The sequence below is a fragment of the Leopardus geoffroyi genome, chromosome E1 (assembly GCF_018350155.1).
Source record: "Leopardus geoffroyi isolate Oge1 chromosome E1, O.geoffroyi_Oge1_pat1.0, whole genome shotgun sequence".
Taxonomy (NCBI): domain Eukaryota; kingdom Metazoa; phylum Chordata; class Mammalia; order Carnivora; family Felidae; genus Leopardus; species Leopardus geoffroyi.
The window spans coordinates 45,964,256-45,991,012 of NC_059330.1; the positions used below are offsets into that span (position 1 = coordinate 45,964,256).

The following is a 26,757-nucleotide window of genomic DNA, read 5'->3' on the forward strand; positions in this document are numbered from 1 at the left end:
AGATTAAAGAATTAGCTGTGCAAAAGTAAAATTAGGACATTTAAGTGGCTGTTTAAGTGATCTTTGACTTGCCTTAGACTGTCTCCTACCAGTCAGTCTTTTATTGATAATCTAATGTATTTTACACTTGGTCTTAGCCAAAAGGCAGAGAAGCAGTAATAATCGGATGTATTTTAAATTGTTGCATTTTTTTCTGTGAATTGAAGACCAGACCTCTTAAATACTACCTTCTCTGAGCTGGCTTTGGTTTATAGGATCAGGTGCTCCTGCTTCTAGGCAGTAAATTGATCTCAGGTAGGCTTTGTGTCAGTAGGAGCTTTTCTGAACTGTTGTTCACTTAGCAGAGACTGTGTGAACACAACTACTGTGTGGGTGACATTTGCGCTCATGACTGAGCAGTTCATGTAAAGGAGACATTTTACCACCCTTTCTAAAGGCAAAGTATTGAGAAAGGAGCAAGTGAAGACTATAAAATAGGGCAGCTACTAGATGCTGCTGGGTGCTGTTGTGGGGTCCCAGGGAACTCGATTAAAGGTGGCTGAAACAAAGCATAAGAGACTGTTAAAAACTGAGAACAAACTGAGGGTTGATGGGGGGTGGGAGGGAGGGGAGGGTGGGTGATGGGTATTGAGGAGGGCACCTTTTGGGATGAGCACTGGGTGTTGTATGGAAACCAATTTGACAATAAATTTCATATATTAAAAAAAATAAAAAATAAAAAATAAATAAATAAATAAAGGTGGCTGAAAGATTGCAACTGATCTTGGCCTGTGTGTAATTTCTGTTTACTTCTTTCCAGGTCAGCCGACTCCTGATCTTGGGAGGTGCCAATATTAATTACCGGACAGAGGTTTTAAATAATGCTCCAATTCTGTGTGTGCAGTCTCATCTTGGTTACACAGAAATGGTGGCCCTGCTGTTGGAGTTTGGGGCCAACGTGGATGCGTCTTCGGAAAGCGGCCTGACTCCTCTGGGCTATGCCGCGGCAGCAGGCTACCTGAGCATCGTTGTGCTGCTGTGCAAGAAACGCGCCAAGGTAATGGCTGCCCCACTCTGCTCCTCTTCCTTTCCTCCCTTTTCCTCCCTCCCTGCTGTAGAGTCTTCCTTGCCTCCTGTGTTACCTCACGAGTCTAGGCAGAGCACATCAAATACATGAGGGAGCAAATCACAGGGAGCCCGGTGTGTGTCCACTGGCCACTGCCCATTCCACACCTGGACACAGTTTTGAAACCCCTGGGAGGTACTTAGGAAACTGCGTTTATCAGCAGCCACAAAAAGTCCCCACCTCACTGCCAAGGAGTTTTCTACTGGGCGCAGGGTGAGGAAGGAAGGAAAAGTGCAGGAGCAAAGACCCTGCGCTGGGAGGGCCTAACTGAACTGTGCCCACAGACTCTGAGCCTTTCATATGTAGAGAAGGAAAACTAGCCACGGAGGTGAGAACAGGGGCCAGACTCCCTGACCTTAGCCTTGAGGACCAGCGCCATAGTGGTATGGGGAGAACATGACTCACATGCCCTCAGAAGTGTCTCTGCTGGTGTATTTTAATTCTCAGAAGACCTTTCTGAAAAAGTGTTTGCTTCATGGTATTTCAAGAGCTGCTGATAAAAAAAAAAGAAAGAAAGAAAACTCTCTTTCAAAATTTTGGTGAAAAGAAAAATGCTGGTCTCAAAAATGTCGGCCTCTAAGGAAAATTGTAGCTTTGTGGCATTTTGTTTGTCTTGAAAACAAACTGACGATTTTAGTGGTTTTGCGGTGAAATATAAGTAATATGTATGACCTCATTCTGAGGTGTCCAGTGTTCTTACCAGGGAAGAAGGGGGGGACTCCTGAGACTTTCGGGAACTGGGACTCGAGACTCTCAGTTAAATCCCAGAGCCTTAGATATTTACTGTGACACAGACCTATAATGTCCACCTATAATCCTGCTTATTTGAATGAACATCTCTAAAAACAGAACTGGACCTTGTTACTACTGCTGCAAACTCATATTCTGATCTCAGTTGGATCTTCCCTACTGCCCAGTTCTCATTCTAAGCCCTCTCTCGTTTTCCCCAGAGCAGATATGAAAATCATTTGCATTCTTCCCAAGATCCTGCCCAACCTCTCCTGCCCTCCATTACCGAGATTGAGTTCATCTCAATGTGCCTTCATCTCAAGACTATTAATCCTTACCTACACTCGCTTCACTGCTGCCTCAGAGGAGGAAGTGCTTCCCTTCTTTTCCAGAGCACTTGGCTCCACCTGTGTTTTCTGTCTCTGTGTTGCTCTTCTCTCACATTTCGTTTCATTCTCTTTCTGAATTCTCAACAAACCTATGAATGTGTCCTGTAACCCAGACAGCAACTTCCCACCCTCCTGCTGACTGGAAGCACCACTCCATCTCTTCCCTTCCACACCCACCAATCCTGTCCTATGAGCCATCTCTACCTGCTTCCTCACTGCCCCTTCACCACTTGTAGTCTGGCCTCCATGAAAGAAAGAGGAGTTAAGTCATTAAGATAAAAAACTTTGGGATCAAACGTCACATGGTCAAAGCCTACATTTACACTTACTTTCTGTGAGCGCTTGGATGAGTCATTTAACCTCTGTCTCACTATTTGCATCCATCAAAAGGATTAATAGGGTCACCATGAGAATTAAAAGTGATAAAGCCTTTTTAAAAAGAGAGAAAGTCTCTTTTCATCTCTTTCAGGGCCTAATAAAAAATATTCCTTAAAAAAAAATGGCGGAGGAGATGCCTGGCTTGTTCTGTCAGTGGAGCATGTGACTCTTGGTTTTGGGGTCGTGAGTTTGAACCCCACATTGGGTGTAGAGATTACTTAAAAATAAAATCTTTAAAAACCAGCCAACGAACAAAACACCTAACCTCTTGACATTCAACCGAAGCTACTCTCAAAAGTTGTTAACAACTGCCAATCACCAAGTAAAGTAACTTTTCTCATTCCTCACCCCTTTAAACCTCTCCATAGTGTTGGCAATATTGACACGTTTCCCAGAATTTGTAGCACAGGCCTGGTTCCCTTCCTGCCTGTCTGGTTGCTCTTCTCTCTTCCTTCTCCTAATGACACCGTTCACTGAGATTCTCTCCTTTGGTCTTCTCCACCCTCAAACTCTCTCCCATGGCATCAGCACCAAAATACTGAAGAATTTGTAGTTATTTGTAGAATATTATTATTTTTAGAATGTTCTTCATTTGTAGGTTGATCTTTTCTCAGCATTAGATGAGAGATCTTTAAAAAAAATTTTTTTTAACGTTTAATCATTTTTGAGAGACAGAGACAGAGCATGAGTGGGGAAGGGGCAGAGAGAGGGAGACATAGAATCTGAAACAGGCTCCAGGCTCTGAGCTGTCAGCACAGAGCCCAACACAGGGCTCAAACTCACAAACTACGAGATCATGACCTGAGCTGAGGTCAGACACTCAACCGACTGAGCCACCCAAGCACCCCAATGAGAGATCTTTTAGATAGATCTTTCCTCATCGTCAGATCCCCTGTTACAGGGATGCTAACCTCTCTCCCTTGGGCAGGACTGTGCCTTCCAGATTTCTCAGTTCTGAAGCCACTGTGTTTCCCTTTGTAATTAAGAAGTATCTTTTAGGGATATGCTTTGAGACTAGGCAGATAGCTTGTTTCTTATGCTTTTGCTCACTGATTTTAGGATCCCACCTGTCAGAGATTCTTGCTGCAATAATGATTGCTATGGTGTTTTTGCCTAATGACGAGTTTCTGTTTCCCTCATTCCTTCAACATTTATTAATTAGAATTTTAATGTAAAGAAGAGTTGTCCCTTCTCCCCTGTGTATGTATTGGATTATTTATTTATAGCACTATGGGTTCCTTTATTTATTTTATGTTATGACCTATGTAACCCATTACCATTATTATTTATTTTCTTGCTCAAATTGCCCAAGATTTGGCCTTTGGGACCTCCCTCAAGTTGGTTCCTGTATCCTTTCAACTTCCACTAAATTATTTTATGAGTGTTTCTGTGCTTTATGGCACCACAAGATGTTCCATACTCATTGTTTACTAGTAATGCCCCAGCCCAGGAATTAATCATTTCTCCAATGAGCCAAAACACATTTTATTCATCCTCTTAGTTTTTGAAAATACAGTATGTGCATGAAAATTCTCAATGACTCTCCATTACCTACTGATTAAAATTCAGACAACTTAGCCTGGCATTCAGAAGTATCCGTACCCTGGTCCCAAAAGACCCTCTCAACTTTGTAGTTGAAACTTCCCCTTCATGTGCCTTACCTTACAACAACTAGAGTTAGTCATTAACTATCTCAGCCAGTTGAGATGGGCCTTTTCTTAGTCTGTTGGGGCTGCTATGACAAAATACCGTAGACTGAGTGGCTAATAGACAACATTTATTTCTCACAGTTCCGAAACTAAGTCTCAAGACCATGGTGCCAGCAGATCCGGCATCTGGTGAGAGCTTCCTGGTTTATAGACAGCACCTTCTCACTATGTCCTCCCATAGTGGAACAGGGAAAGCAAGCTCTCTGCGACCTTTCTATTAGGACACTGATCACTGCTCCATTTAATATCATTACACTGGGGGTGAGAAATCCAACATACAATTCAAGAGTACAAAAACATTCAGACTATAGCACCTTTCCTTCAGAATCTGTTCCTGATTCTAGTTGGGAATTCTCTCCAGTTTTATTGCACTTTTACTTTCCATATGACATTTATTATTCCTTGTTGGATAGGCTTTTGTTTATATTGGTCGCACCTGCCCTACCTTGGTTGAAAGTCTTTGAGAACAGAGTCTATATTTACTGTCTTACTCACCTTTTCATCCTGTGTGGTACCTTGCACATGGTAGGCATTCAATAAACATTTGTTGAATAGATTGCGGGTGGAACTAAAACTGGGGAGAACCAGGTGGAGAACTTACGTTTCAGGTGCTCTAACTACCCCTGGAAGCCTGCCTGCCAGACGAGGCTACTCTTCTGTTGAAACTTGTAGCTACCTTATGGTAGACTGATCTTAACCAGGCTCTTCTTTCAACCTACACTTGTAACCACCACTGCAGCTAGCAAAGCTGCTATTGGAACATGGTCTAGCCTCAAGCTCCAAGTACCGCTAGCCATTTTGGCCAGATCCTTGAGATTCCGCCCTCCCGTTGGAAGGAAGAAGTGGCCTCCGCCAAAGCTTGGTGGTCAAAAGTATGATTCATGATATGAGGTATTTTGCTTCTTTGGAAGACCAAAAAATGTGAGCTTCAGAGTGTTTTTCTTCCCTTTCATGATTTCAAAGACAGTTTTTTGTGCCAGCAGAACTACAGTCTTTCAAATCTTGGTCTGAAAAGAACTATTTGAGGACAGAGGAGAATGTATCTCAGGAAAACAAAGCTGGAGCTGGGAGTTTTGGTTGGGTTTTTGTTTGTTTGTTTGTTTGGTCCCTTTTTCTGTGAAAACAAAAGTCTGGCCTTATGAAAAGAAGTTCTCCCCTGAGGGATATCTACCAGAGTTACAGCTCAGCAATGATCTAGCCTGAGTAGGCGAGAACTTTCTAGATTTTCTCTAGAGAATGGTTCAAGATATGGGAAGGGATGACTCTTGGTAGTGTAGTCGTGTGCAGTGGGCCAGTGTGACTGGATCAGAAGTGCGGCCAAAAGTCTTTGTTCACACACATTTCTCTGTCCTTCCCCTCAAGGTGGATCATTTGGACAAGAATGGGCAGTGCGCTTTGGTCCATGCTGCACTCCGAGGTCATCTGGAGGTTGTCAAGTTTTTGATTCAGTGTGACTGGACGATGGCCGGCCAGCAACAAGGAGTATTTAAGAAGAGCCACGCCATCCAGCAGGCCCTCATCGCTGCAGCCAGCATGGGCTACACCGAGGTAAGAAAACAGGTGATAAGGTTGAGGACTTCGGGGATTTTTTTGAAGCCGTGTATTGAAGGACTGAGGAAACAGGCTAAAAAGGGCTGCATTATTACAAAATTACCAGCCTAATTAGTATGAATTAGCTTTTTGGTCACTGCTTTGAGGAATAGGAAATTGAACTCCATGAAGCACTTGAATTCTCAAATACCAGCATATGTAGAATTATGAATATAGCACTTGAGAGTTGGAAAGTACTTTGGAAATCAGCTAGTCTAATTCCTCCCCATCTTGCCACTCTGATATAACAGACAGTGACACTGGGCTCCTCAGGATTATTTACTGACCTGCATTCACATGGGGAGGTGGTTTGGAAAGGGAAGAGCACAACATTTGGAATCTCAGAAGGACCAGGTTTGAGTCCCAGTTTGCTACTCATTCTCTCTGGACCTTGGGTAATTTACCTAATCTCTTAGAACTTTAGTTTCCCATCAGGAAAATGGGTCTAATAAGTACTTTTTTTTACAAAGCTGGTACGAAAGGTGCTTTTGAAAACTGTTAAACACTATACAAACTGTATTTTTGCTAATTTATTTATTACTGATAGTAATAATATAGTGGCAAATATATGTAATTGATACTTGCCAGAAAATGTTTAACATCTAGCTCCAAGATCCAAGAGGGTAGTGTAGTGGAGCAGAAGTGTGTGTGTGTGTGTGTGTGTGTGTGTGTGTACGTACGTACTTAAAATTAGTGTAAATTTTACGGCTATGAAGAACACATAGCACGTAGTCTACAAATAATGAAATATACAATACTTTTAATGAAATGCTCAATTTTTGTGAAATTCATATCTTAAGTCAACCTGTGGTTGCATCTCAGCAATCATTTACAAATGGAGCTACACTCCAATTTTCTCTTTTCCCAATAATTTTATTGTCATTAAATCTGATATGTGATCTATGTTAAACTACTACTTACCCTCATACCAATTATATTAATTAAACTGGAACCTCTTGGAGCTTTAGCAGTAAATCAACTCTTGATGTGAAATGTCTGCCAGTTTCCAAGGTGTAAATTCTCCCACCGCAGCTGATGTAGAGTGACCCATGTGACAGCCCTGAGCACAGGGTTGTGAAGAGATGCACAGAGGCACAGCACACCACTGTGTGCTGTCTCCACCAGACAGACATGATCAGGAGTACAGACAATGCACAATGTAGTTAAATAATTAAGAAGTCATGAAATTTTGTATTTTTAACCTTTGTTTTTAATATAATGTAGTTGGTTGTTACCTAACTTTAAACAAACACCTTCATTCAGCAACCGGCTTACAAAACTGGCAATGCAATGCTCGGCTGTCACGGGCCAGTAACTGTTGGCTCACGGGGCACGGGCTGCTGCAGTGACACAGCTACCCTGCCCACTGACCTGATGTGCCACCGAAGGGATATTAAGTAAAACTGGAATATTTAATATCAGTGGGTTTGTGAGCTCTCTCTACAGACAGATCCCTGGAAACAGCTGTCACTTTTGCTTTCATGTCAGTAGTCATTCTCCCTTTGCTGTCCCCACAGCTGTCTTGGTATTTCTGAGAGGAAAAAAATCATCACTGCTGTACTCTGATGAAATACAGCCCTAGATTTTCTCCATATTTGCTTTCTGGTTTTTATTGATTGATTAGTATTTTCTCTTTATTTATTGGTATTTTTATTGGGAGAATGAGGGCTTGCTTCTTCAACTTAAATACGAGGAATAAAAAATGTCTTAAAAGCCACATGCTATGTAAGTGAGTGGTGTTGAAGAGAAACATAGAAACCGTACCCGATAGGGGCACCTGGGTGGCTCAGTCAGTTGGGCATCTGACTTCGGCTCAGGTCATGATTCACAACTCGTGAGTTCGAGCCCCGCATTGGGTTCTGTGCTGACAACTCAGAGCATAGAGCCTGCTTTGGATTCTCTGTCTCCCTCTCTCTCTCTCTCTCTCTCTGTCCCTTCCCCTCTCATGCTCTGTCTGTCTCTCTCTCAAAAATAAATAAACATTAACAATTTTTTTTGAAAAAAAAAAAACCGTACCCGATAAAACAGATGCTCATCATGGAAGCTTTGGGTTTCTTGGCTGGGATAGTCAGTTCTGCTTTCTTTCGTGTGCAAGAGATCTGGTCACCCTTGGGTCATCCAGGTATCTTTGAGACCTCACAGGCTAGAGCTGGTAGCATAGTTTCCCACCTGGAGTGTGAGCTGACACAACTTCTTGTTTCAGATTGTCTCCTACCTACTTGATCTTCCAGAAAAAGATGAAGAAGAAGTAGAGCGAGCGCAGATCAACAGCTTTGACAGTCTCTGGGGAGAGACAGGTACTTCTCATGGACATTGCTGTCTTTTCTCATAAATGTGTTGTATTTGTGTGGGGACACGCTGCATCTCACACCCTGATTTTTCCTCTGGTATACCTTTGGTAGTCTCCATCTCGATGGCTTTTGTACTGGAGATTGATTCAGCCAAAGTGAAAAGTCAAGCAATGGCCTTCTTCCTCTTTCCCTTTGGATCCTCTATATCATTAGCACCGGAGTCTTCTTTCAACCAAAACTTTACCGTGTTCTTGTTGCCAAATATTTTTAAAAGACTAAAAATTTCCTTCCAGTGTGCCAAACCGGAGCAGAAAATAGTTGTGGCCTCTCTTTTATGTGATCCTTGCAGTAGTTACGTGTAAATGTTTCTCCCATCAAAATGGCTCCACCTGCAGTTGTAAACCGGGAGATTCAATCTGTAGCCATACCTCCGGCTTAACCAAGTGTTATCAGGCGGAGTGGTATCTGACACGGTTACACTGCTACATTACAAGTACAGTTGCTCTCTGGATGCGAAATGAAGGGACCACCCTCTCAGGCACAGCCCATGGCAGTCCCTTCTGATCTGTAGCCAAGAGATTTCTATATTGCTTGGTACTTACCACATAAACAGAAGTTTCTTCTTTGTGGCCTTTGCAGGAAATGATTATTGTCTTTCCCCCAAGTCTAAACTGGAACATCTGGAGAAACATTAGTAACCTTTTATGTGTTTTTATGAGACCAGGGCAATGAAAGCTGTAGAGTCACCACAGATACGTATCATATTTGCCAGAGGTAGACCAATATTGAGATGGCCAATTTAGGGGGAATATTTTATTAAACAAGAAGGGTATGTGTTTTGGTTAGAGTCAGAATGTTACTAAAAATAAAGAAGGCACTTGATTTCATTTAAAATTTACAATGAGCTATCTATCAAATTGTCTTATTTCCATTGATGGCAAAAATCATAGGTAGGTTTCATGGCTTCTTTAACATCATGTAGAATGGTCCAGAGCTCAGGAATTTGTTTCTCAAACAATCCCTCCCTCTGTAAGAGCCAAAGGGAACAGATGCCAGGCAGCTGCAGCTTAAGAGCCCGTGACAGATTAAAGGAAACTGTGCAGCTGGAAACAGCTGCTGTCTCCGGGACTCTACCCTACGGGAAGCTAAAGGACAAACTGAGGAGAAGGAACTGACCAGGATGTCGGCAGTTCTGGAGTATGTATGTTGCAACAGAGCTGCAGAAGGGACGGACATGTTGGGACTTCCCGGTAGTTTGACCTTTCCCAGCACTGTGTTGCCAGGCCGGCCACGTGGAACCCCAGGGGAGGGCAAAAAAATAAATAAATAAATATGGCCTGATGGTGATAGGGGATAGGAATTGTAAGACTAGTAATCATAGTGATGAATATCAAACATATTTTAGTGCTGTACTTGAAAGAATTTCTTAAAAATGTTCAAGAAGGGAGTGAACCAAGTGGAAGACTTATTTTTATTGATAGGAGTTTCTCATTAGAATAAAACTGTGTGGCCTCAGGTCTTTTTAAATATCTCATCATTTTAAGGTGTACAACAAAGTCTGCTACATTAATTTATTTAAATATGGACCATATCTCAAGATTGTAAAAAAAAAAAATCCAAGCTTCATGTCAATTTGCTTGTAATCGGAATTATGTTGTGTTTAACTTGATATTTATTGAGATAATTTAAGCATTATAAACATAAAATGCTTTTTAAATAGAGCTAGAATAAAATGCATTTGTAATATAACTTGCAGATCTATAAACAGTTATTTGGCTTCAGAAAATTTTCTAGGAAATTATGTTCGCACTATGTAAAAATGTCCCTACACCTTCACTACTAATATTGAAGAGACTACGAGTTGCTTTTCGGTCTATAGTGATGGATTTACTAAATATACGTACGTGTTCCTTTCTACCTTGTAGCACATAGTCATTTACAGTTTATAATGACCCATCGAACTGTGATGTTTTATTTCTCCAATGGCAAAATCTTATATATGTCCCCTATATAGAGAGAATGAAGGTCTGTGACCTGCAGCCAGCTGGTTGGGTCTTGTACCTACATCCCTGGTCTGAACAACACAATTTTTACCTCAGGAAAATACAGTGGTTGTGATGTTCCCAACAATCTGTATCATTTACTATATCAATTCTAAGGCACCGCTAACTGCAAGAAACTATATAGCCATTATTTTTTGTGCTACTACAAAAAGAGAAACCCTCAGCCTATCAAATGCCACCATTCTTTATTATCACATCACATGCGAAATTCACCCCAATTTTAGAGTTGTTAAAACGTGAAGGGAAAAAAAGCGCATCTTAGAATCAGTGAAATTTATCTTGGCATATAGTGAAATATTAACTGAGATATAATTTTTACATAGTGGGTTTTCTAAAAGCAGGTCAGTAGAATATCCTAGTTGCCTTTGTCCTCCTTTTGCAGCCTCTTTATCCTTCCAAATAGTATCTGCCTACATCCACCCTTCACCATCTGGCTGGTCTCCTCCCATCCCACAGGGTTTCCATAGACTTCTTATGGAACAGTACAGAAGAAAAGCAGTTAAGGTGACAATATTGTTCACCACTCCCTCTTCTCCCTTGTCTTACGAGCATAGACCAAGACCAGCATTAAAAGCTTCTAGCAACTCTCGGGGCGCCTGGGTGGCGCAGTCGGTTAGGCGTCCGACTTCAGCCAGGTCACGATCTCGCGGTCCGTGAGTTCGAGCCCCGTGTCGGGCTCTGGGCTGATGGCTCAGAGCCTGGAGCCTGTTTCAGATTCTGTGTCTCCCTCTCTCTCTGCCCCTCCCCCGTTCATGCTCTGTCTCTCTCTGTCCCCAAAATAAATAGACGTTGAAAAAAAAAAATAAAAATAAAAATAAAAATAAAAAAAAAAAAAAAGCTTCTAGCAACTCTGGAGGGCCTGAACCATCCTATGACCCAAAAGAAGGAAGGGTTCACAAAATAAACAAGATGCCCATAACTCATGCCCTTATCATCCTCGCCTGCCTTATTGCAACTGCCTCCTAGCTGATCTTGTCACCCTTTCCTGATTCATCTCCCTTGTGACTTCAGCCAAAGTGATCTTCGTGGGCCACAATCTGTTTATGTCACTTTCTTGCTTACCACCCTTTACTGACCACCTGAACCATTAATGAAGTGATTTAGCATAGCTTAAGAAGACCAGTCATGATCTCTATCCTCATCTATTGCCTGGCTTCTCTAGTAACACAAGTAACAATAAACATGTTGTTTCCCACATCAGTGCGAACTTCCTATGTGCTCTCCCTGTGCCTAGCATGTCTCGCCTTGTCTTTGCATGCCTGTAAGTCTTCTATTTCTCTTTCAGCATTTAGCTTAGATTAACATCTCTTCGTAAAGATCACAGACACTTCTTTCTCTGCGTTACCTCCAAAAACGTATACACTGGATAGTAGTGTATTTTTTATTTGTCTGTTATCCTTACTCAACCTTGAGTTCCTTGAGAGCAGAGACAGTCAGTGTCTGACAAATAGCTCAATAAATGTTTAATTAATGTTGTTTTGGATACCAGTGATCAGTTTATGTCTCCCCAACCACCTCCCTCTCATTGGCCGTGCACGACCCGTCTGTGTTATGTTCTTTCATGGTTGAAAATAGATAAACAGAAGAGCCATTTGCTTTGCTGCATTCTGCTTAGTGTCACCATCCCATCCAAGCAGACTTTGGCTATTTTCCCAACTCTGAGTTGCATCCTGTCTGCCTCGTTAGACTCCTTAGATGTTTCACTTTGAAAAAAAAGACCATTTATGTCAGATAATCTCATCGGATGCTGACAGGCTACGGAACAAATTCTGTTACTGGTCTTTTAGGAAGAGATTTGGCTCCAAACTGCTGTTTGCTCTAAGAATCAGTTTGTTGTTTTATAGAACTGGCTTTACCTTAATCTTCTTTCTTTCAAAAAGTTTTAACAGTTTCTGATAAGACTTCTATAAAATCCAGCCAGAGCAGTTTTTTTGCTCTTGGATTTTGAAAAATACAGATCCCATTTTACATAGTTGTGTTGTTCTGAGATGAAATTGGCCAGCTGTGTTAATGGCCATGTCCAGCTATCAGCTGGAGATTCCTGCCAAATTACATCATAACCTAAGCAACAGAGATGATACAACAAAGAAAAAAGCCAAATGGAACATTCCTTCTCGTATAAATGTGTTATCCAATGAGTTGAAATGGGCCAGCCAGAGCAGTCTAACTCCAGGTTAGAGTGAACAATATAAATTTTAGCTTTCAAGATGGGCACTGGTTGTACATTCTCAACAGTGTTCTATAAACTGGCATCATGGGTGAAAGGCTTGATTCTGAAATACTGTCTATATTTTCTCCAGCAGGCTATAAATTCTTCCGTGAAAAAGAATGTATTTACCCTCCCCCACCATACCCAGGGAATTAAAAGGGAGGTTTGCTGCAGCCCTATCACCTCATAGCTACTTTAAATGGAATCAGAAAGTAAGAGTTAGAAAATTTCCCAATCATTTATTTTACGTACCAACAAGATGATTCTTAAGATTCCTAACAAGTGTCTACCCCAGTCAAGTTCTTTTTTTTCCAGTTTTATGGAGAGATAATTTTCACATAACATGTGTAAACTTAAAGGTGTACAACACAATTTCCAGTCAAGTTCTTAAGCCACTCTTATTTTCTCACCCAAGAATTACAGTGTTGTTGTTGTTGTTGTTGTTGTTGTTGTTCCTGAACTGTTAGATATATGAACTTGGCAAAGAGGGAAGATCACCTTGATGTAAGGAACAAGAGACAAAACTTCAAGTAAATAATCATACCCATTGATACCTATATTCACTCATTCAGGGCTTGGAAATGACCCTCATCTCAGATAAGCCACTACCCTCCTGTGAGGAATAGGACAGAAAAGACAGTGTTAACAGTTCAAAAATAAAACTGAAAATACACATAAGACAAGGCATAGATACATCTAGTTTGAGTGAATACATCTTCTAAAACTGTCACATTTTTCTTCATAAGCCCTTCTTATCCTTGAGGGAAGAAAAGATAACTTGAAGTTAATCTTAGTGGAAACTACAGGTAGTTAGTTTGGCTTTGCATATGAGTTAACTGTGGATGAATTTGACCAAGCCCAAAGACAAAAATGCCACAGATTGCCTTCAATGAAAAAAATTTCAAGTGACCATTTGATTTGAATTTCTGTTGCTTCCCTGATTAGATACCAACATTTGCAAACTGAAATACTATCTGCACTTACCAAATATTGTCTCTTTCTGATTTGTCTTTGGAGTAGGTAGCCATAATAAAGGAAGGACTTGCTGATCACCCCATCAGTTTTCCAAGTCAATTTGGGAAAAATTTCTCTATCCGCATTCTTTTTAAAACACTGAACCTATGCATTTGAGACCCCATGGTGAAATGAAAAATTTATATTTGTTCAAGGATGGATTTAGTAGGGCACCTGGGTGGCTCAGTCGGTTGAATGTCCGACTTTGACTCAGGTCATGATCTTGCAGTTCACAAGTTTGAGCCCCATATCAAGCTCTGCTGTCAGTGCACAGCCCTCTTTGGATCCTCTGTCCCCTTCTGTCTGTCTTGTGCTCTCTCTCTTTCTAAAAAAAATAAACGTTAAAAAAATATATATTAAAAAAATTATGGACTTAGTAGAAAGTATATCTTCAAATCCTTCTTGCAACTATTGAAACCGTGCTCAGAGAATGAAATCGGCACCCATGGACTCTCTACTCTATCAAAGATCATGAACGATGGACAGCAGCCCAGAAAGAAGAATGTTAAGTTTCTTTCTGTGTCCCTTATAGTTGCTGTAGCTATTTTTTTTTGATCTGTGATTCCATTATTTTGTCTTCAGAAGAACCTTTGTTATAACTCTTCTCTCATCTTTAAGACTATTACCTTGAACAGTTCTGACCCTCATATGAAAATAGTTGCAAATGTACTAGAAACTTCTGTCTCAGCTAATGAAGAAAAAAAAAAAAATGAAAACTGGCCCAAGCCCCTGTGACCTGCAGATCCTGACTTTAGTTCTTTAGGTTTAAGGGTCCAGGAGTAGAGGTTGGCCAGAAGTGGTTCCTGACTAATTCTAAAATAGACCTTACTCTGCAAAGGCCCTTCTGTCTGCATCCCACCCAGGCATAGATAGACCCGTGAAAGGTTTGTAGTGAAGAGGTACCAAAAAAGAGGGAGGTCGAAAGCAGGGGTGACAGGCTAGTTAGGAAAAATGAAACCAAGTAAGTTTAATCATAAGTTTATTATTACACTTGTCTCCATATATTGTGAGCCCATTTAAATGTGATTTTATTGATGATTTTTCTTTAAGAGTTTCTTTCGTGGAAGGGTGCCTGGGTGGCTCAGTTGGTTAAGCAGCCAACTTTGGCTCAGGACATGATTTCAGGGTTCCTGGGTTTGAGCCCCACGTTGGGCTCTGTGCTGACAGCTCAGAGCCTGGAGCCTGCTTCGGATTCTGTGTCTCCTTCTTTCTCTGCCCTTTCCCCACCTGCACTCTGTCTCTCTCTGCCTCTCAAAAACAAATAAATGTTAAAAATTTTCCTTCATGGTAAAAGTGGCTAATATAATTATTCTTGGAGGTAAAGTAGCAGTTACATTAATCAAACACAGATATACTTCTGTGCTTAACATAGAGGGCTAGAGAGGACAAGCCCCACCTGTTCTCAGTCTGTGTTCTCTGCCCTTAGCACTGACAGCTGCAGCTGGAAGGGGCAAACTGGAGGTATGTCGTCTGCTCTTGGAACAGGGGGCAGCAGTGGCCCAGCCAAACCGCCGAGGGGCAGTGCCCCTATTCAGCACTGTCCGCCAGGGCCATTGGCAGGTAAGCAGGGCAGCTACTTCCAATCCCTCACGTAGGGGTGAGTTCTAGACAGGGCCTTCTGAGGCAGAGAGCAAAAAAATCACAAAGTTTGGGTTACTCAGCCATCATCAGGTTTGACGACTTGGGCCTTTGTTATTAATATTCTGGTTAACTGAGAATATGTCAGAAAGTTAACATTCAGAATCATCATCATTAAAAAAAATCATCAAAAAAATTTAAGAAAGCGGGGGGCGGGGGGCACCTAGGTGGCTCAATCAGCTAAGCATCCAACTTCGGCTCATGATTTCACAGTTGGTGGGTTTGAGCCCCGCATCAGGCGCTATGCTGACAGCTCAGAGCCTGGAGCCTGCTTCCAGTTCTGTGTCTCTCAACCTCTCTGCCCCTTCCCTGCTTGTGCTTTCTTTCTCTCAAAAATAAATAAATGTTTAAAAAAATTTTTTTAGACATCATGATCTATATTGTATAGAAGGACTAGCTACTTTTGGCCTGGTCATGGAGTGACTCCTTCTCATACCTCACAGTATCCACAGGTTCTCTGGAAGGTTTATACCCCAACAGACCCCTGCTAGCTTGCTTGCAGGTATCTCAGGCTTGCCAAAAGAAAATGTGGTGTATGTAAGTTCTAGCTCTGCAGTCTTTCCAGATGTTTGAATTCCAGATAAATGCTAATTTATACACTTAGGATGGAAAAGAAAGCATATTGGTATTAATCTTTGGAAGTATTTGTGTAGAAAAAAAGGCTCTAGAAGCCAAACAGTATTAAAGAGTTATCAAGGACACTTTATTATATTCCCTTCAGTCGTAAGTATTCACTGCAGGTAGGCTTACAACCCCTACAGATCAATAAAATGGCACTGGCATAAGTAGTGACTTATGTTGGAGCTCCCATTATGAGATCATCTTTGTCTACGTGTTGGCCTTTTTTATCTTAAATTCTCTTTTACTCAGGGGCTGAGTCAGAAATACACAGTTGAATTTTCATGTGGCTATCCTTTAAAGAGGTGGACATCAAATCACGTGGTACTAGCACTGTGCAGACACTAGAGGGAGTTCTTGCAGCAGAAAGTTACACGCAGAGGTGACTCACCTGTACAGCAGGACGAGATTCCACAGTGTAGGCAACAACATGCATGTGTCTGCCCAGCAGCTCTTCCTGGATAATTTGTCCCTGTTTCTCTGCATTTGCAGATTGTTGATCTTTTACTCACCCATGGAGCTGATGTCAACATGGCAGACAAGCAGGGTCGTACCCCGCTGATGATGGCTGCCTCTGAAGGCCATCTAGGAACTGTGGACTTTCTACTTGCACAAGGTCAGTCCTGGGATCCCAGAGCTGGGGATGGTCAGTGCCTATAGTAACCCAAGGAATTCATGATTTCCAGTGATGGAGTCTAAGAGATGTTAAGAATAGATACTATTCATCTAGTTGGTTAAAATATGAAGGTCTGTCTCCTCTCCTCTTGGATACAGTGGGACCCTTTCACTCTGATAGTCTTTGTTTCTTTATGGCTTGAGGGATTTTTGGTATTCTAATCAAACTAACATATTCTAAATTCTTTAACTCAAATCTGTAATCTTCAAACTTTGATTTTTTTCATATACACTCAGCAGATGTTCATCTTCCAAAGACTGCAGTTTTTCTTTATCAGTTATCTTGTAGGCCTGCACAACTAGTACTTTTCTTGTATCCAGAGGAGGCAGACAGAGATTAAGACGGTTGCTGACAGTGGGACCCTATATGAGAAATCAGGATATAATTATTTTCCTGTTGTAATAAACTCCTTTGACATTAACCAACATTCATATACTCCTGGTGAATGGGAAATAATAAAGCAGATTGTAGTCACACCACCTTCAAAAGCGTTTCGGCCTCCTTTTGATTGCTCTGACCTCAATCACCTGTACAAAACAGAGGTGCGTGATGGTGGACTTGTGTCGCGGGAAAGTCGCACGTGACTCTACAGTACCATCTAGTGGAGTTTGAGCATTTACATGAAGCAGAAGGTAGTAGATTGTAGGAGCCTAATGATTCCATTCCAGATAGCCTTCCCTCTAAGCAAACTGGACCTAAACATCGATAATTACATCTCTGGGCATGCACACTTCAGGGAAACCAGCCCCCTGAAGAATCACACCCAGGCCAGCACAACAGCAGGTAGTTGAGTTAGGAAGAAAACAAGGTTTCTTCTAAGATTTCAAACTAAAACTCAGCCAAAGATTTATTGGGTCTTTAGCTATATCCTCCAAAGATTTGTTTGTTTCCACAGCCTCAGACTCATAACACTGGGTCTGAACCAGAGAACTGCTCTTCCAGTGTGCAAAGTGGTTCTTGCTTCCCCAATACAAGCCAACAAACAAGTCTGGTTTCATGATATCTATCCTCACTTCTGCCAAGAGGGGGTTGGGGGAGAAATAGGGGCGTACCTAGATTCTCAGGATAAGATGTGGCATGAGTAAATGTCCCAGAACAGCCCAAGTCTGCTGGAAAAGGCAGGACCTCTTCAGCCACTGATAACCTTCAGATCACTGCACAGTGTCTGTCACATGCCAATAGAAGCTTATCAGACACAGATTCCAGAGATTTGTTCTCCCTTACCATTGCAGACATGCTGGTCTTTGTACTACTGACCTTCCTCAACTTATGATGGGGTTACGTCCTGATAAACTCAAGTTTAAAATATCTTGTTGAAAATATCTTAAGTCCAGAATGCATTTAATACATCTAACCTACAGAACATAATAGCATAGCCTTGCCAACCTAAAACGTGTTCAGAACACTTATATCAGCCTTCAGTTGAGCAAAATCATCTAACACAAAGCCTACTGTATAATAGTGTTGAATATCTTGTATAGCTTATTGAATACTGTACTGAATGTGAAAAACAATGGCTGTGTGGGCCCAGAATGGTTAGAAGTGTATCCGCCGTTGACCCTCATGCTAGTGCAGCTGCCGGCGAGCCGCGGCTCACGGTATTAGCCAGCATCACAAGAGAGCACCGTCCCCACACATCACTAGCCTGGGAAAAGGTCCAAATTCAAAATTCGCAGGATGGTTTCTACTAAATGCGAATCACTTTCACACCATCGTAAAGTTGAAAAATTGTAAGTCAAACCATCATAAGTCAGGGATCCACAGTATTTCATTTTTTCACACTTAATTCAGAGACTTCCACTAAAGCAACAAACCCTACAAACAGGTATGTAGCCCACATTATTCGCAGAACACTATTCTAGTGATATGCCAGTGAGTGATTTTCTTTTAACTAACACACTATAGTCTGTGCCCTCTATGAGTCTGTAATCTGGGAAGGAAGGAATGGAACAAAAATACCTGAAAAGCCAAGAATCCTAAGAGCTCTCATAAAGGTATTTCAGTTAGGAAAGGGCAGACCTTGAAGGGTGACTAGGAAAAATGTTTTGTTTTAGGGAGGGGATCGTAAATGAAAAGTTAGGGAGGAGAACCAACACACAACAGGTTTAAAGAAATATGCGAATTGTCCAGTGAACTCATGACGGCTCTTGGGAAGTAAAATTGGAAACGTATGTGGAAAGAAACTGAAAAGGAACAGATTAAAAGAGGTTTTGGCTTAATTCTGAAGGCAATGGGGAGCCTTTCAAGGTTTTTTAGAAGAGAATTGATGCCAGAGTTGTGCTTTAAAAAAAATCACTCTGGCAGTTGTGTGAATAGTAGATTTGATGGAGAAATTAGAGTGGACCAGGGGATCAATTAGGAAGCATTGTAATAGAATAGATGAGAAGTAATGAGGCGCTAATCCAGGTGCAGTAGCTGTTAGAATAGAACAGAAAGGCCAAGTGCAAAAAATGATTTGGGATATAAAGAGCAATTACATGTAGGAAGGATAGTTGAGTTGAAGCTAACTCCAGAATGTTAAAATGGATGTTTGGAAGAGGTGTGATTCCATTAACTGCAAACGAACGAAAAGAAAGAAGAGGAAGATTACATATTGAATTTTGGATATAAATTGAATATAGGGGTTTATTTCATGTGTATCTCCAATTTCTTAAATTCCAGCTTTCCTCTTCTATGGAAGGTCAGCTTATCTGTAACATACATCTAGAACGTTCTTATCCTGCTTCTTCCACCAATGGAGGCTCTGTCCAGGGAATTTATAGATGTTGCATCTGAGAAAACTCCTTAGGTTCTGTCCCACATTCAAATCCATTCTGTGTTAGAGTCAATGTTTTAATTGCAATATATGACAAGATAACCCTATACATAAAGGGCTGTCATAAGGGCTACAGGTATGGTACCTTCTAGCCCTTCATCCTGCTGTGGAAAGCCACAGAGTCTGGTTGCCTGACCTCTAGGGATACAAAGGTGATAGGACAGGTAACTGCCAAGTAGACCCTGAGCCCAGCTGTGGCACATCTCACATCTGAATCCTGTCCAGCTGAGGAGGCAGCCTGGAAAGTATTCTGTATGCAGTAAGCTGATCCTAATTTAGTTAGTATAACATGGCAACTGTGTGAAAAGAATTGTCTTAGTTACTCTTCACAACTAGCCAGGAAATGACAGGCTCTTTGCCATCCAAGAGCTTACAGTCTAGTCTAAGAATCAAATGTATATTGAATTTTAGACTAATTACAAAACAGTGTATCAAGTGTGCTTGATCCTTAGAGATGAAAATACAAATGTTGAAGAGAAACAGATGTAGAATACCAAAGAGGCTAAGAGAGTGGGGATGGGATCACTGAAGGCTGACAAGTTTAATTAAACTCTGAATTTCCTTGTGGCCTGGGCTGAGGCTCTTCCCGTGAGTTCATTTCCCCCACATTCTAGGGAGGGAGAAAGTGGCCTGGTACTATCACCAATAATAAACATGTACTGAGCTCCTCCTGTTTTACAAGATTCTCTCTAGGAGTTTATACTACTACAAATGGAAGACTTTTGCTGAGTTCTGAAAACATTCATCGAGAATTTATTACATGCAAGTAGGATACGTAAAAAAGATCAATAATGGAATAAGGTGACATATGTTATGCAGATTCAAGATGAGGTAACAGTGATCAGAAGCTTCCTGGAAATAGGGGGATTTTGAAATGGTTGCTAGAGAATGGGTAGAAGTGAGGCAGGTCATGGGGAAGGAAAAGATTCCCCATGAGAAAGCAAACATGACCAAAAGTGAGGATACAGAATATTATGGGAGAGTCTAGAGGCAGTGAGCACATCCATTCGGCCCAAGTAGAGGATTCTCCCAGGGGTGTAATGTAATGAAATTTAAGCATAGAGAGGAAGTTTGGGGGTAGATTGTGGAGGACCTGGAATACCCAGTAAAAACAACTGGGCTCTCTTCTACTGAAAGCTTGTAGGATCATTTTTTTTTTTAACAGTTTTATTGAAAGACCACTCACATACCAGAAACAAAGCTGTGCGTTGGCAGAGCATACTCCTTAAGTACCAGCTTTCCCTCCTGCTCTGAATTTTCATGTTTTTTGGGTTTCCTCAGGCTTGTGTTAATACTTACTCTTGTAGGTGCCTCCATTGCTCTCATGGACAAAGAAGGGCTGACAGCACTCAGCTGGGCTTGTTTGAAGGGTCATCTCTCAGTAGTACGTTCTCTGGTGGATAATGGAGCCGCTACGGACCATGCTGACAAGAATGGCCGCACCCCATTGGATCTGGCAGCTTTCTATGGTGATGCCGAGGTGGTGAGTGCCTTTAAACAAGCCTCTGGGTCATAGGGATCTTAGGGAAGGTTCTCCGTCCATAATGTTATGTAGGGTTAAGGGTAGAATAACCTGTAGATAATTCCTGATAGAAGGTTCTCAAATCCCTACTTGCTAGAGGACAGGAATATTCAAAACACCACTAAAGACGAAGAATACAGGAATGGCCTGTAAATACCATGGTCCCAGCCTGGTTTAGACCTGTGGTTAAATAAAGTCCAGGCAGCAGCCAGACTCAGTGGAGCAGCGCTGAGCCCTTGCACTTGTGTTAACTGTTCTCCTTGATCCATGTCCTAGGTCCAGTTCCTGGTGGATCACGGGGCCATGATCGAGCATGTTGACTATAGCGGAATGCGCCCTTTGGATAGGGCTGTGGGGTGCCGGAACACTTCTGTTGTTGTCACTCTTCTGAAGAAAGGAGCCAAGATAGGTAGGAGAAAGGAATAAGGTGCTGACCATCTGTGCCCAGGGGCCAGACTGGTCCAGTGGTCTGGCCGCCCTGGGTGTTTGGTGTGAGTGTGTGTAGTTTCCCCTCTGCCCTGGCCCAGTTATTGTCCAAGTGAACAGAAAGGCTCTTGGCCCAGAGCAAGCACCATCTGAGCCATGGTCTACACTACTCTGTGTCCAGAATCACATGGTTATCTGCCATGCCCCACGTAGCCTTGACCAGGAGGCTACTCTAACCTTAAGCACATCTTAGTGCTAATGCCTCTGTGTCAGCCCCGCCCTGTGAGCTTCCTCGATCCCTGCGCTGCCCTGAGCCTCTGCTTTCCCTTGCTCTGTATGTGCTTCCGACTCTGCAGTCCCTGCTGCTGCTGTCCCACCTGCTCCCCCATCCCACAGACCTGTAGGCAAGGGTTGGCTGATATGCTGGCTTTTTTGCTGCCTGCCTCTCACTGCTGCTTTTTCCTTCTTTTTTTTTTTTTTTTCACCTTCATCCATTTTTTTTTCCTCTCCTACAACTTTTTGTTTTCTCCTTTCTTTGAAGGTTGTCAGACGTTACCGAGTCGCCCACGAGGTATATTTCACCGCTGTCAGCATCAGGCGTGGTCTGATGGCTTGGTCAGCTTTGCCTTCTCCTCTTTGATTTAGCCTGCATGAGTTCCCTACACCTCTAATCTTTTAATTTACTTCACCTTAAAAGAAGATTTTTTTTAATGACTGTTGTAGAGAATAACTTGAACTTTTGATAACTAACCCTGAAAAGCTTAGTTGGTAAATAATTCAGGTGTCTATAAACTAATCAATTTAACCTCTTCTTTCTCTTTGTGGGTAAAGTCGTCCTCAGTAATGTTGGCTTGTTTCACATCTTTTGACATTCAAATTGTACTCCTGCTTCAGAGTAAATCCCAGGGAGGCCTATTTGATACTTACAAATTAAGGGAGCCTTTAGAATCTTTAATGGTTCCCCTTCTGCAAAGTACAGATTTTTAAATTAAGAGACTAAACAGCTAGGGATTTTTAGTCCCAGGTTCTAAAATAAATTGCCCTTTTTTAAATCTTGTGGTGACATTTAATGCAAACTCTTTCTCCCAATTACCTTATTTAAAATAATTCCAGACTTAGCCATGGCCTGCCCAAATACAACACACAGGCTTTGCTGCCCTCCTGTGGTGCAGGCTCAGACAGTTCAGATATTCTTATTTTAAGGTGAATACAAATCCAACGCAGCTTCTTGGCAGTGGGAGTCCCTAAGATACTCCCAGGTCTGAAAGATGAGGAAATTGTTGTGGAGCAAGTTGTTCTCTCAGCAGAAATTCCCCCAGGATGTTTTTTTCACCTAGCTTCCTACCACCCTTACATTGTCTGAGTTTTTTACCCATCATGCATCCTGTACACTACAGGTCCAGCCACATGGGCGATGGCCACCTCCAAACCAGACATCATGATCATCCTGTTGAGCAAGCTGATGGAAGAGGGGGACATGTTTTATAAGGTGAGAGGAGGAAGGAACAAAGTTTCCTCAAAGCAGCCACTGACTGTTTTCTATATGTAGAATCTACTAAAGTCTTGACACTCTCATCCTTGTCTCTAGAGGCAGAGGGAGAATGCCATCCCTCAGAGATGGGCTCATAAGTTGAGGATCCTGAGTTTTAAATTTCCCAACAAGAGAGCAAAAGTAGCCTACATAAGCCTGAAGCTGATCAATTTAAACACCAAATTTTACCTAGTTACTAATAGGCAGTTACATAGATTCTGCATGGAATCTGCTGGAAACTCATGGGACAAGTCAAATTATGTAGTACAGATACATAGTACTGGAAAGAGGCATTGATTTTTGCTTTCATATTTAACACATACATTGGTTTTTAAAAGTCTGTAGTGATAAAACTGGTCAGCATCCCTGAATAAGATAAGGAAATCGAGACAAATAGCAATTATAAGATTTGCTTAAAGTCACTCACAATGACAACAAAAAAAGTATGGAGTCTTTTCGTACTCATAATTGAAGCTGAAGTCTCCATAGCCCTAACAGAGACTCATTCCTGTGGCCTCTAGGAAGTCCCATAAGGACATTACATGTCAGGGGCTGCCTGGCTGGCTCAGTCAGAAGAGCACATGACTCTTTATCTCGGGATTGTTAAGTTTGAGCCCCACGCTGTGGGTAGAGATTACTCAAGTATATAAAACTTAAGAAAAAAAAAAATTACGTGTCATAGTTCTCTGGTTATGTTAAGATTAGCGGCATCTTCTTCTAAAGGTAAATACAAATCCAACCTCACTGAGATATCCCTGGGCCTGAAGATGGGGAATGATTATGTAGCACGTTATTTCCATGTCCCACCCATCCCTGTGTAAGAAGCGTACAGAGTTCCTGGGAGCAGGGTTGTATTTCCTGAGGACCCTTTGTGTGAAAGTCATGATAATCTAGGACTCTCAGGCTTCTATGAAACTTGAGTCCTGACCCAACCAGGATTTCACATGACTTCCAAGAAGGGTCTCATTACTCTAGGACTTTGGGATAGCACTGCTGTCAAGAATCTAAGCCCTGGTTAGAATATAATTTCTGATATTCTGAGACAAGGAGTCCTATCTCCTAATGAGGTTAGGCAAGCTACTGCTGTTCCCACCCAGAATTCTACCTTGGCCAACTCTAGATCTGTCCTTAATGAATGGTGCTGCAGAGAAAATCAAAAGGTCAGGATCCCTGGTGGAGTTGCAGCTGTACAGAAGGAATGGAGTAGATTAAGATCAGCTAAATGAATGGGAGATGCCTCGTGCATCATTCTGAGCTCAGCTGATAGATTTTCAGACACAAAATGTAAGAAAAGTTCAAGGCCCCTGTGACCAGATCCCTAGGCTGGGATTTACTTCATTGTGGAAAATCCCTCCTGCACAGATGGATCACACATTCTAAACTTCTCTTCTCTACTACCACCTTACCCCAAGCCTTTTTTAAAAACAGGGGGAAACTGACTGATACTATTTATTCACTGAGATTAGGGAAGCAACAGCTAGACTGTTTTAGCTCCCACCTCCTTGTAAGGAAGAGAATGACCTCTCCTAGGGGACTGGCAAGGTGGGACATCAAACAGGAAAAGAACTTTCCAGGCAGGCCAAAAGTAAAGAAGTAGTAATAACTCTGGAGTGGTTGAGACTAGGAAATGATGTGTGTCCCAGGGAGATCAGGTCAAGAAAAAGCTCCTTTGAAATGAGCTCTTGGGAATCCAGTTGGGAAGCTGGAGGTTCCAGGTGTTGGTTCTCTGGCTTAGGTCTTGGCTATCCCCTTCAACCTTGCCCTTCCTGCCAGGCGAGTTTCCTGTTGAAAAGACTGGGCCCTCTGCTCTCACCACCAGGGCCAGACCTACTCCCTAGGCTGGTGGTTGGGAGGGCTAACTTAGTACTTGCTGCAGAGAGGAGGAAGGGAGTGGGGCCACACCTCCTCAGCTGCTCAGCAGACCAACTGTGTGTTTTGCCGTCTTGTACTCCCGTTAGAAAGGTAAAGTAAAGGAAGCTGCCCAGCGCTACCAGTACGCTCTGAAGAAATTCCCTAGAGAAGGGTTTGGTGAGGACTTGAAAACCTTCCGGGAACTAAAGGTGTCTCTCCTCCTCAACCTCTCTCGATGTCGCAGGAAAATGAACGTAAGTCCCTCTCCTCCCAGCTGCTTTCTACAGCCCTGGAAGTTGACAGCCCGTGTCACTCACTGGCTCTTACCAGGCCCCTGAAATCGTTCTCTGCCCCATTTGGAACTTGGTTGTCCTTCACAGAGCACTGACATTTGCAATTTGAAAGAAATCAAGTCTAAGTACAATCCGTATCTGAAACTATAAAAAAGTTAATGCTGTGGGCACTTTGGTAGCTTTCTGAATTTTTAGTTCCCACTGAAAGTGATTGGAATACCATCATCATTACCTCCTACCCCCAAGTCAGTTTTCTGGTCTTTGGGAAAATGTGAGAGCAGTGGTCACTAGAATTCCAGCTGCAATTAGATATGAATTTTAGTCACTCCCTTCCTTTCTCATAGACCCCTAGTCACTTAAGGCAGGGCTGGAAAGAAGGCTCAGGACCATGGACTTCAAGGTTTATTTCAAAGGCTAGTCTTGAACTTTTCCCTCCGCTCCTCATCTTTTTACTCCAGCATGCCATGTCCATTCTTGTCAAAGAGGGAATCTTAGAACTCTTCCTGGTCCGCTGTTATCTCCCACGTAGTACTTGGTCCTTCTCACCTGCCACGCACATACCATCTCTGATGCCCTCAGCCACTGCTCCTGTGACACACAGATGCTCCCAGGCCAAGAACCCTCTCTCAGAGACTGGGAGTAGCTGAGATCGTGTCAGGAATCTCTGACAGCCCCCCGCCTGAGGTCTCACAGTTACTTCAGGAGCTAAAAACAATCCACGCCAAACAGGAATGCTGATACTTAGAGAGCTCAGCTGTGCAGAAGTGAGATTTCAGCTGCAGGGGCAGGGGGTCTGCTGGCATTTCCAGAGAGGGGGTCTGCTAGCAGTTGTGTACATGACCTTCACATCCTCCGTCTAAACCCTTGTAGACGCACGTGTCTCAGAGGACACAGTTATGGCCCAAGGAGGCAGAGTTGCCCCAGGTGCTGAGGAGAGGGGGAACGCAGTAGCGGTTCCTGTGGGAAGGGGACACCCCAGGGGAAGGCAGTGAGGCCCTTCTGTGAAACATAACCAGATCAGCAGTACCCAGGGCCCCCCGTGGCAGCAACCCATGAGAATGAGATGAAGCTAGGAGCTGCCGCCAGCCTGCTACCTTCTCTTTTGCCTGAACAAATAATCTGCTCCTTAGAAGCATTCCAAATCTTGCCAGAAATGGTGATTGTCCAAAAGAAAAGAAGGGTAAGGTTGGAAACAGAGTAGCAATAGGTGACTCCCATGAGATGGAATACTTCCTCTCTATAGAGCTCCACACTGGCTCAGAAACAGGTGACAGCCACCTCCCATGACCAACACTGAACCAAACACCTGAGGTCTGCGTCTCAGTCAGAGATGGCCCATCACTTTTTCTGGTTAATTTCTACCCGTGCCCCAGGCCCTTGTTCCGCCTCAGGAACACGCATGTCACCAGAGGTTACTGTACTAAGGCTCTGACATTGAAAGAAGAGAAAGCAGTCTGTCTTTAGCTTAGTATGGAAGGCTGCCTTCAAACGTACGGCTCTGTTACCCAGGTGCCTGTTCCCAGGGTTCTCCTAGGAGGACACATGAGACCACACTCCTCAGGGACCCCACTCCTCAGATCACACCCTCAGGGACCCTCAGGATCAAGAGATGAGGGGACAACACAGACCCCGGTCATAGCCTTGGCCCTCTCTTATTTTAATTTTTTTGTTTTAAATGCATCTAAGTAGGGAACCAGTTCAGAGAAGGAGAGGCCAGAGAAGCCCCTGTGAAATAGAAAGGAAACTACCAGTTACCGAGCCTCTGCCATATGCTGGAAACCGCATCGGGGGCTTTCCAATGCGTCATCCCACTTACTTGCACTTGCAGAGTAGACATGGGTGAGAACACACGGCACAATCTCTCAGGGGCTCCAGGGGGGACCAGAGGCCTGAGCCCAAGTCTGTCTGGG

The 26,757-nt window shown here is 42.7% G+C and overlaps 1 protein-coding gene across 8 annotated transcripts in view; it reads left to right on the forward strand.

Annotated features, from left to right (window-relative positions):
• TANC2 (tetratricopeptide repeat, ankyrin repeat and coiled-coil containing 2) overlaps positions 1 to 26,757 on the forward strand; it is a 325,771-nt gene that overhangs the window by 289,167 nt on the left and 9,847 nt on the right. For 6 of the 8 annotated variants that reach the window (XM_045489387.1, XM_045489389.1, XM_045489390.1 and 3 more), the window contains 10 exons: positions 800 to 1,036; positions 5,673 to 5,858; positions 8,104 to 8,197; positions 14,904 to 15,037; positions 16,226 to 16,349; positions 20,532 to 20,707; positions 21,023 to 21,155; positions 21,714 to 21,743; positions 22,570 to 22,661; positions 24,662 to 24,808. In XM_045489387.1, the coding sequence (XP_045345343.1) occupies positions 800 to 1,036; positions 5,673 to 5,858; positions 8,104 to 8,197; positions 14,904 to 15,037; positions 16,226 to 16,349; positions 20,532 to 20,707; positions 21,023 to 21,155; positions 21,714 to 21,743; positions 22,570 to 22,661; positions 24,662 to 24,808 (1,353 nt within the window). The remainder of the gene's footprint in view (positions 1 to 799; positions 1,037 to 5,672; positions 5,859 to 8,103; positions 8,198 to 14,903; positions 15,038 to 16,225; positions 16,350 to 20,531; positions 20,708 to 21,022; positions 21,156 to 21,713; positions 21,744 to 22,569; positions 22,662 to 24,661; positions 24,809 to 26,757) is intronic. The other 2 variants (XM_045489388.1, XM_045489393.1) reach the window with 1 other exon arrangement.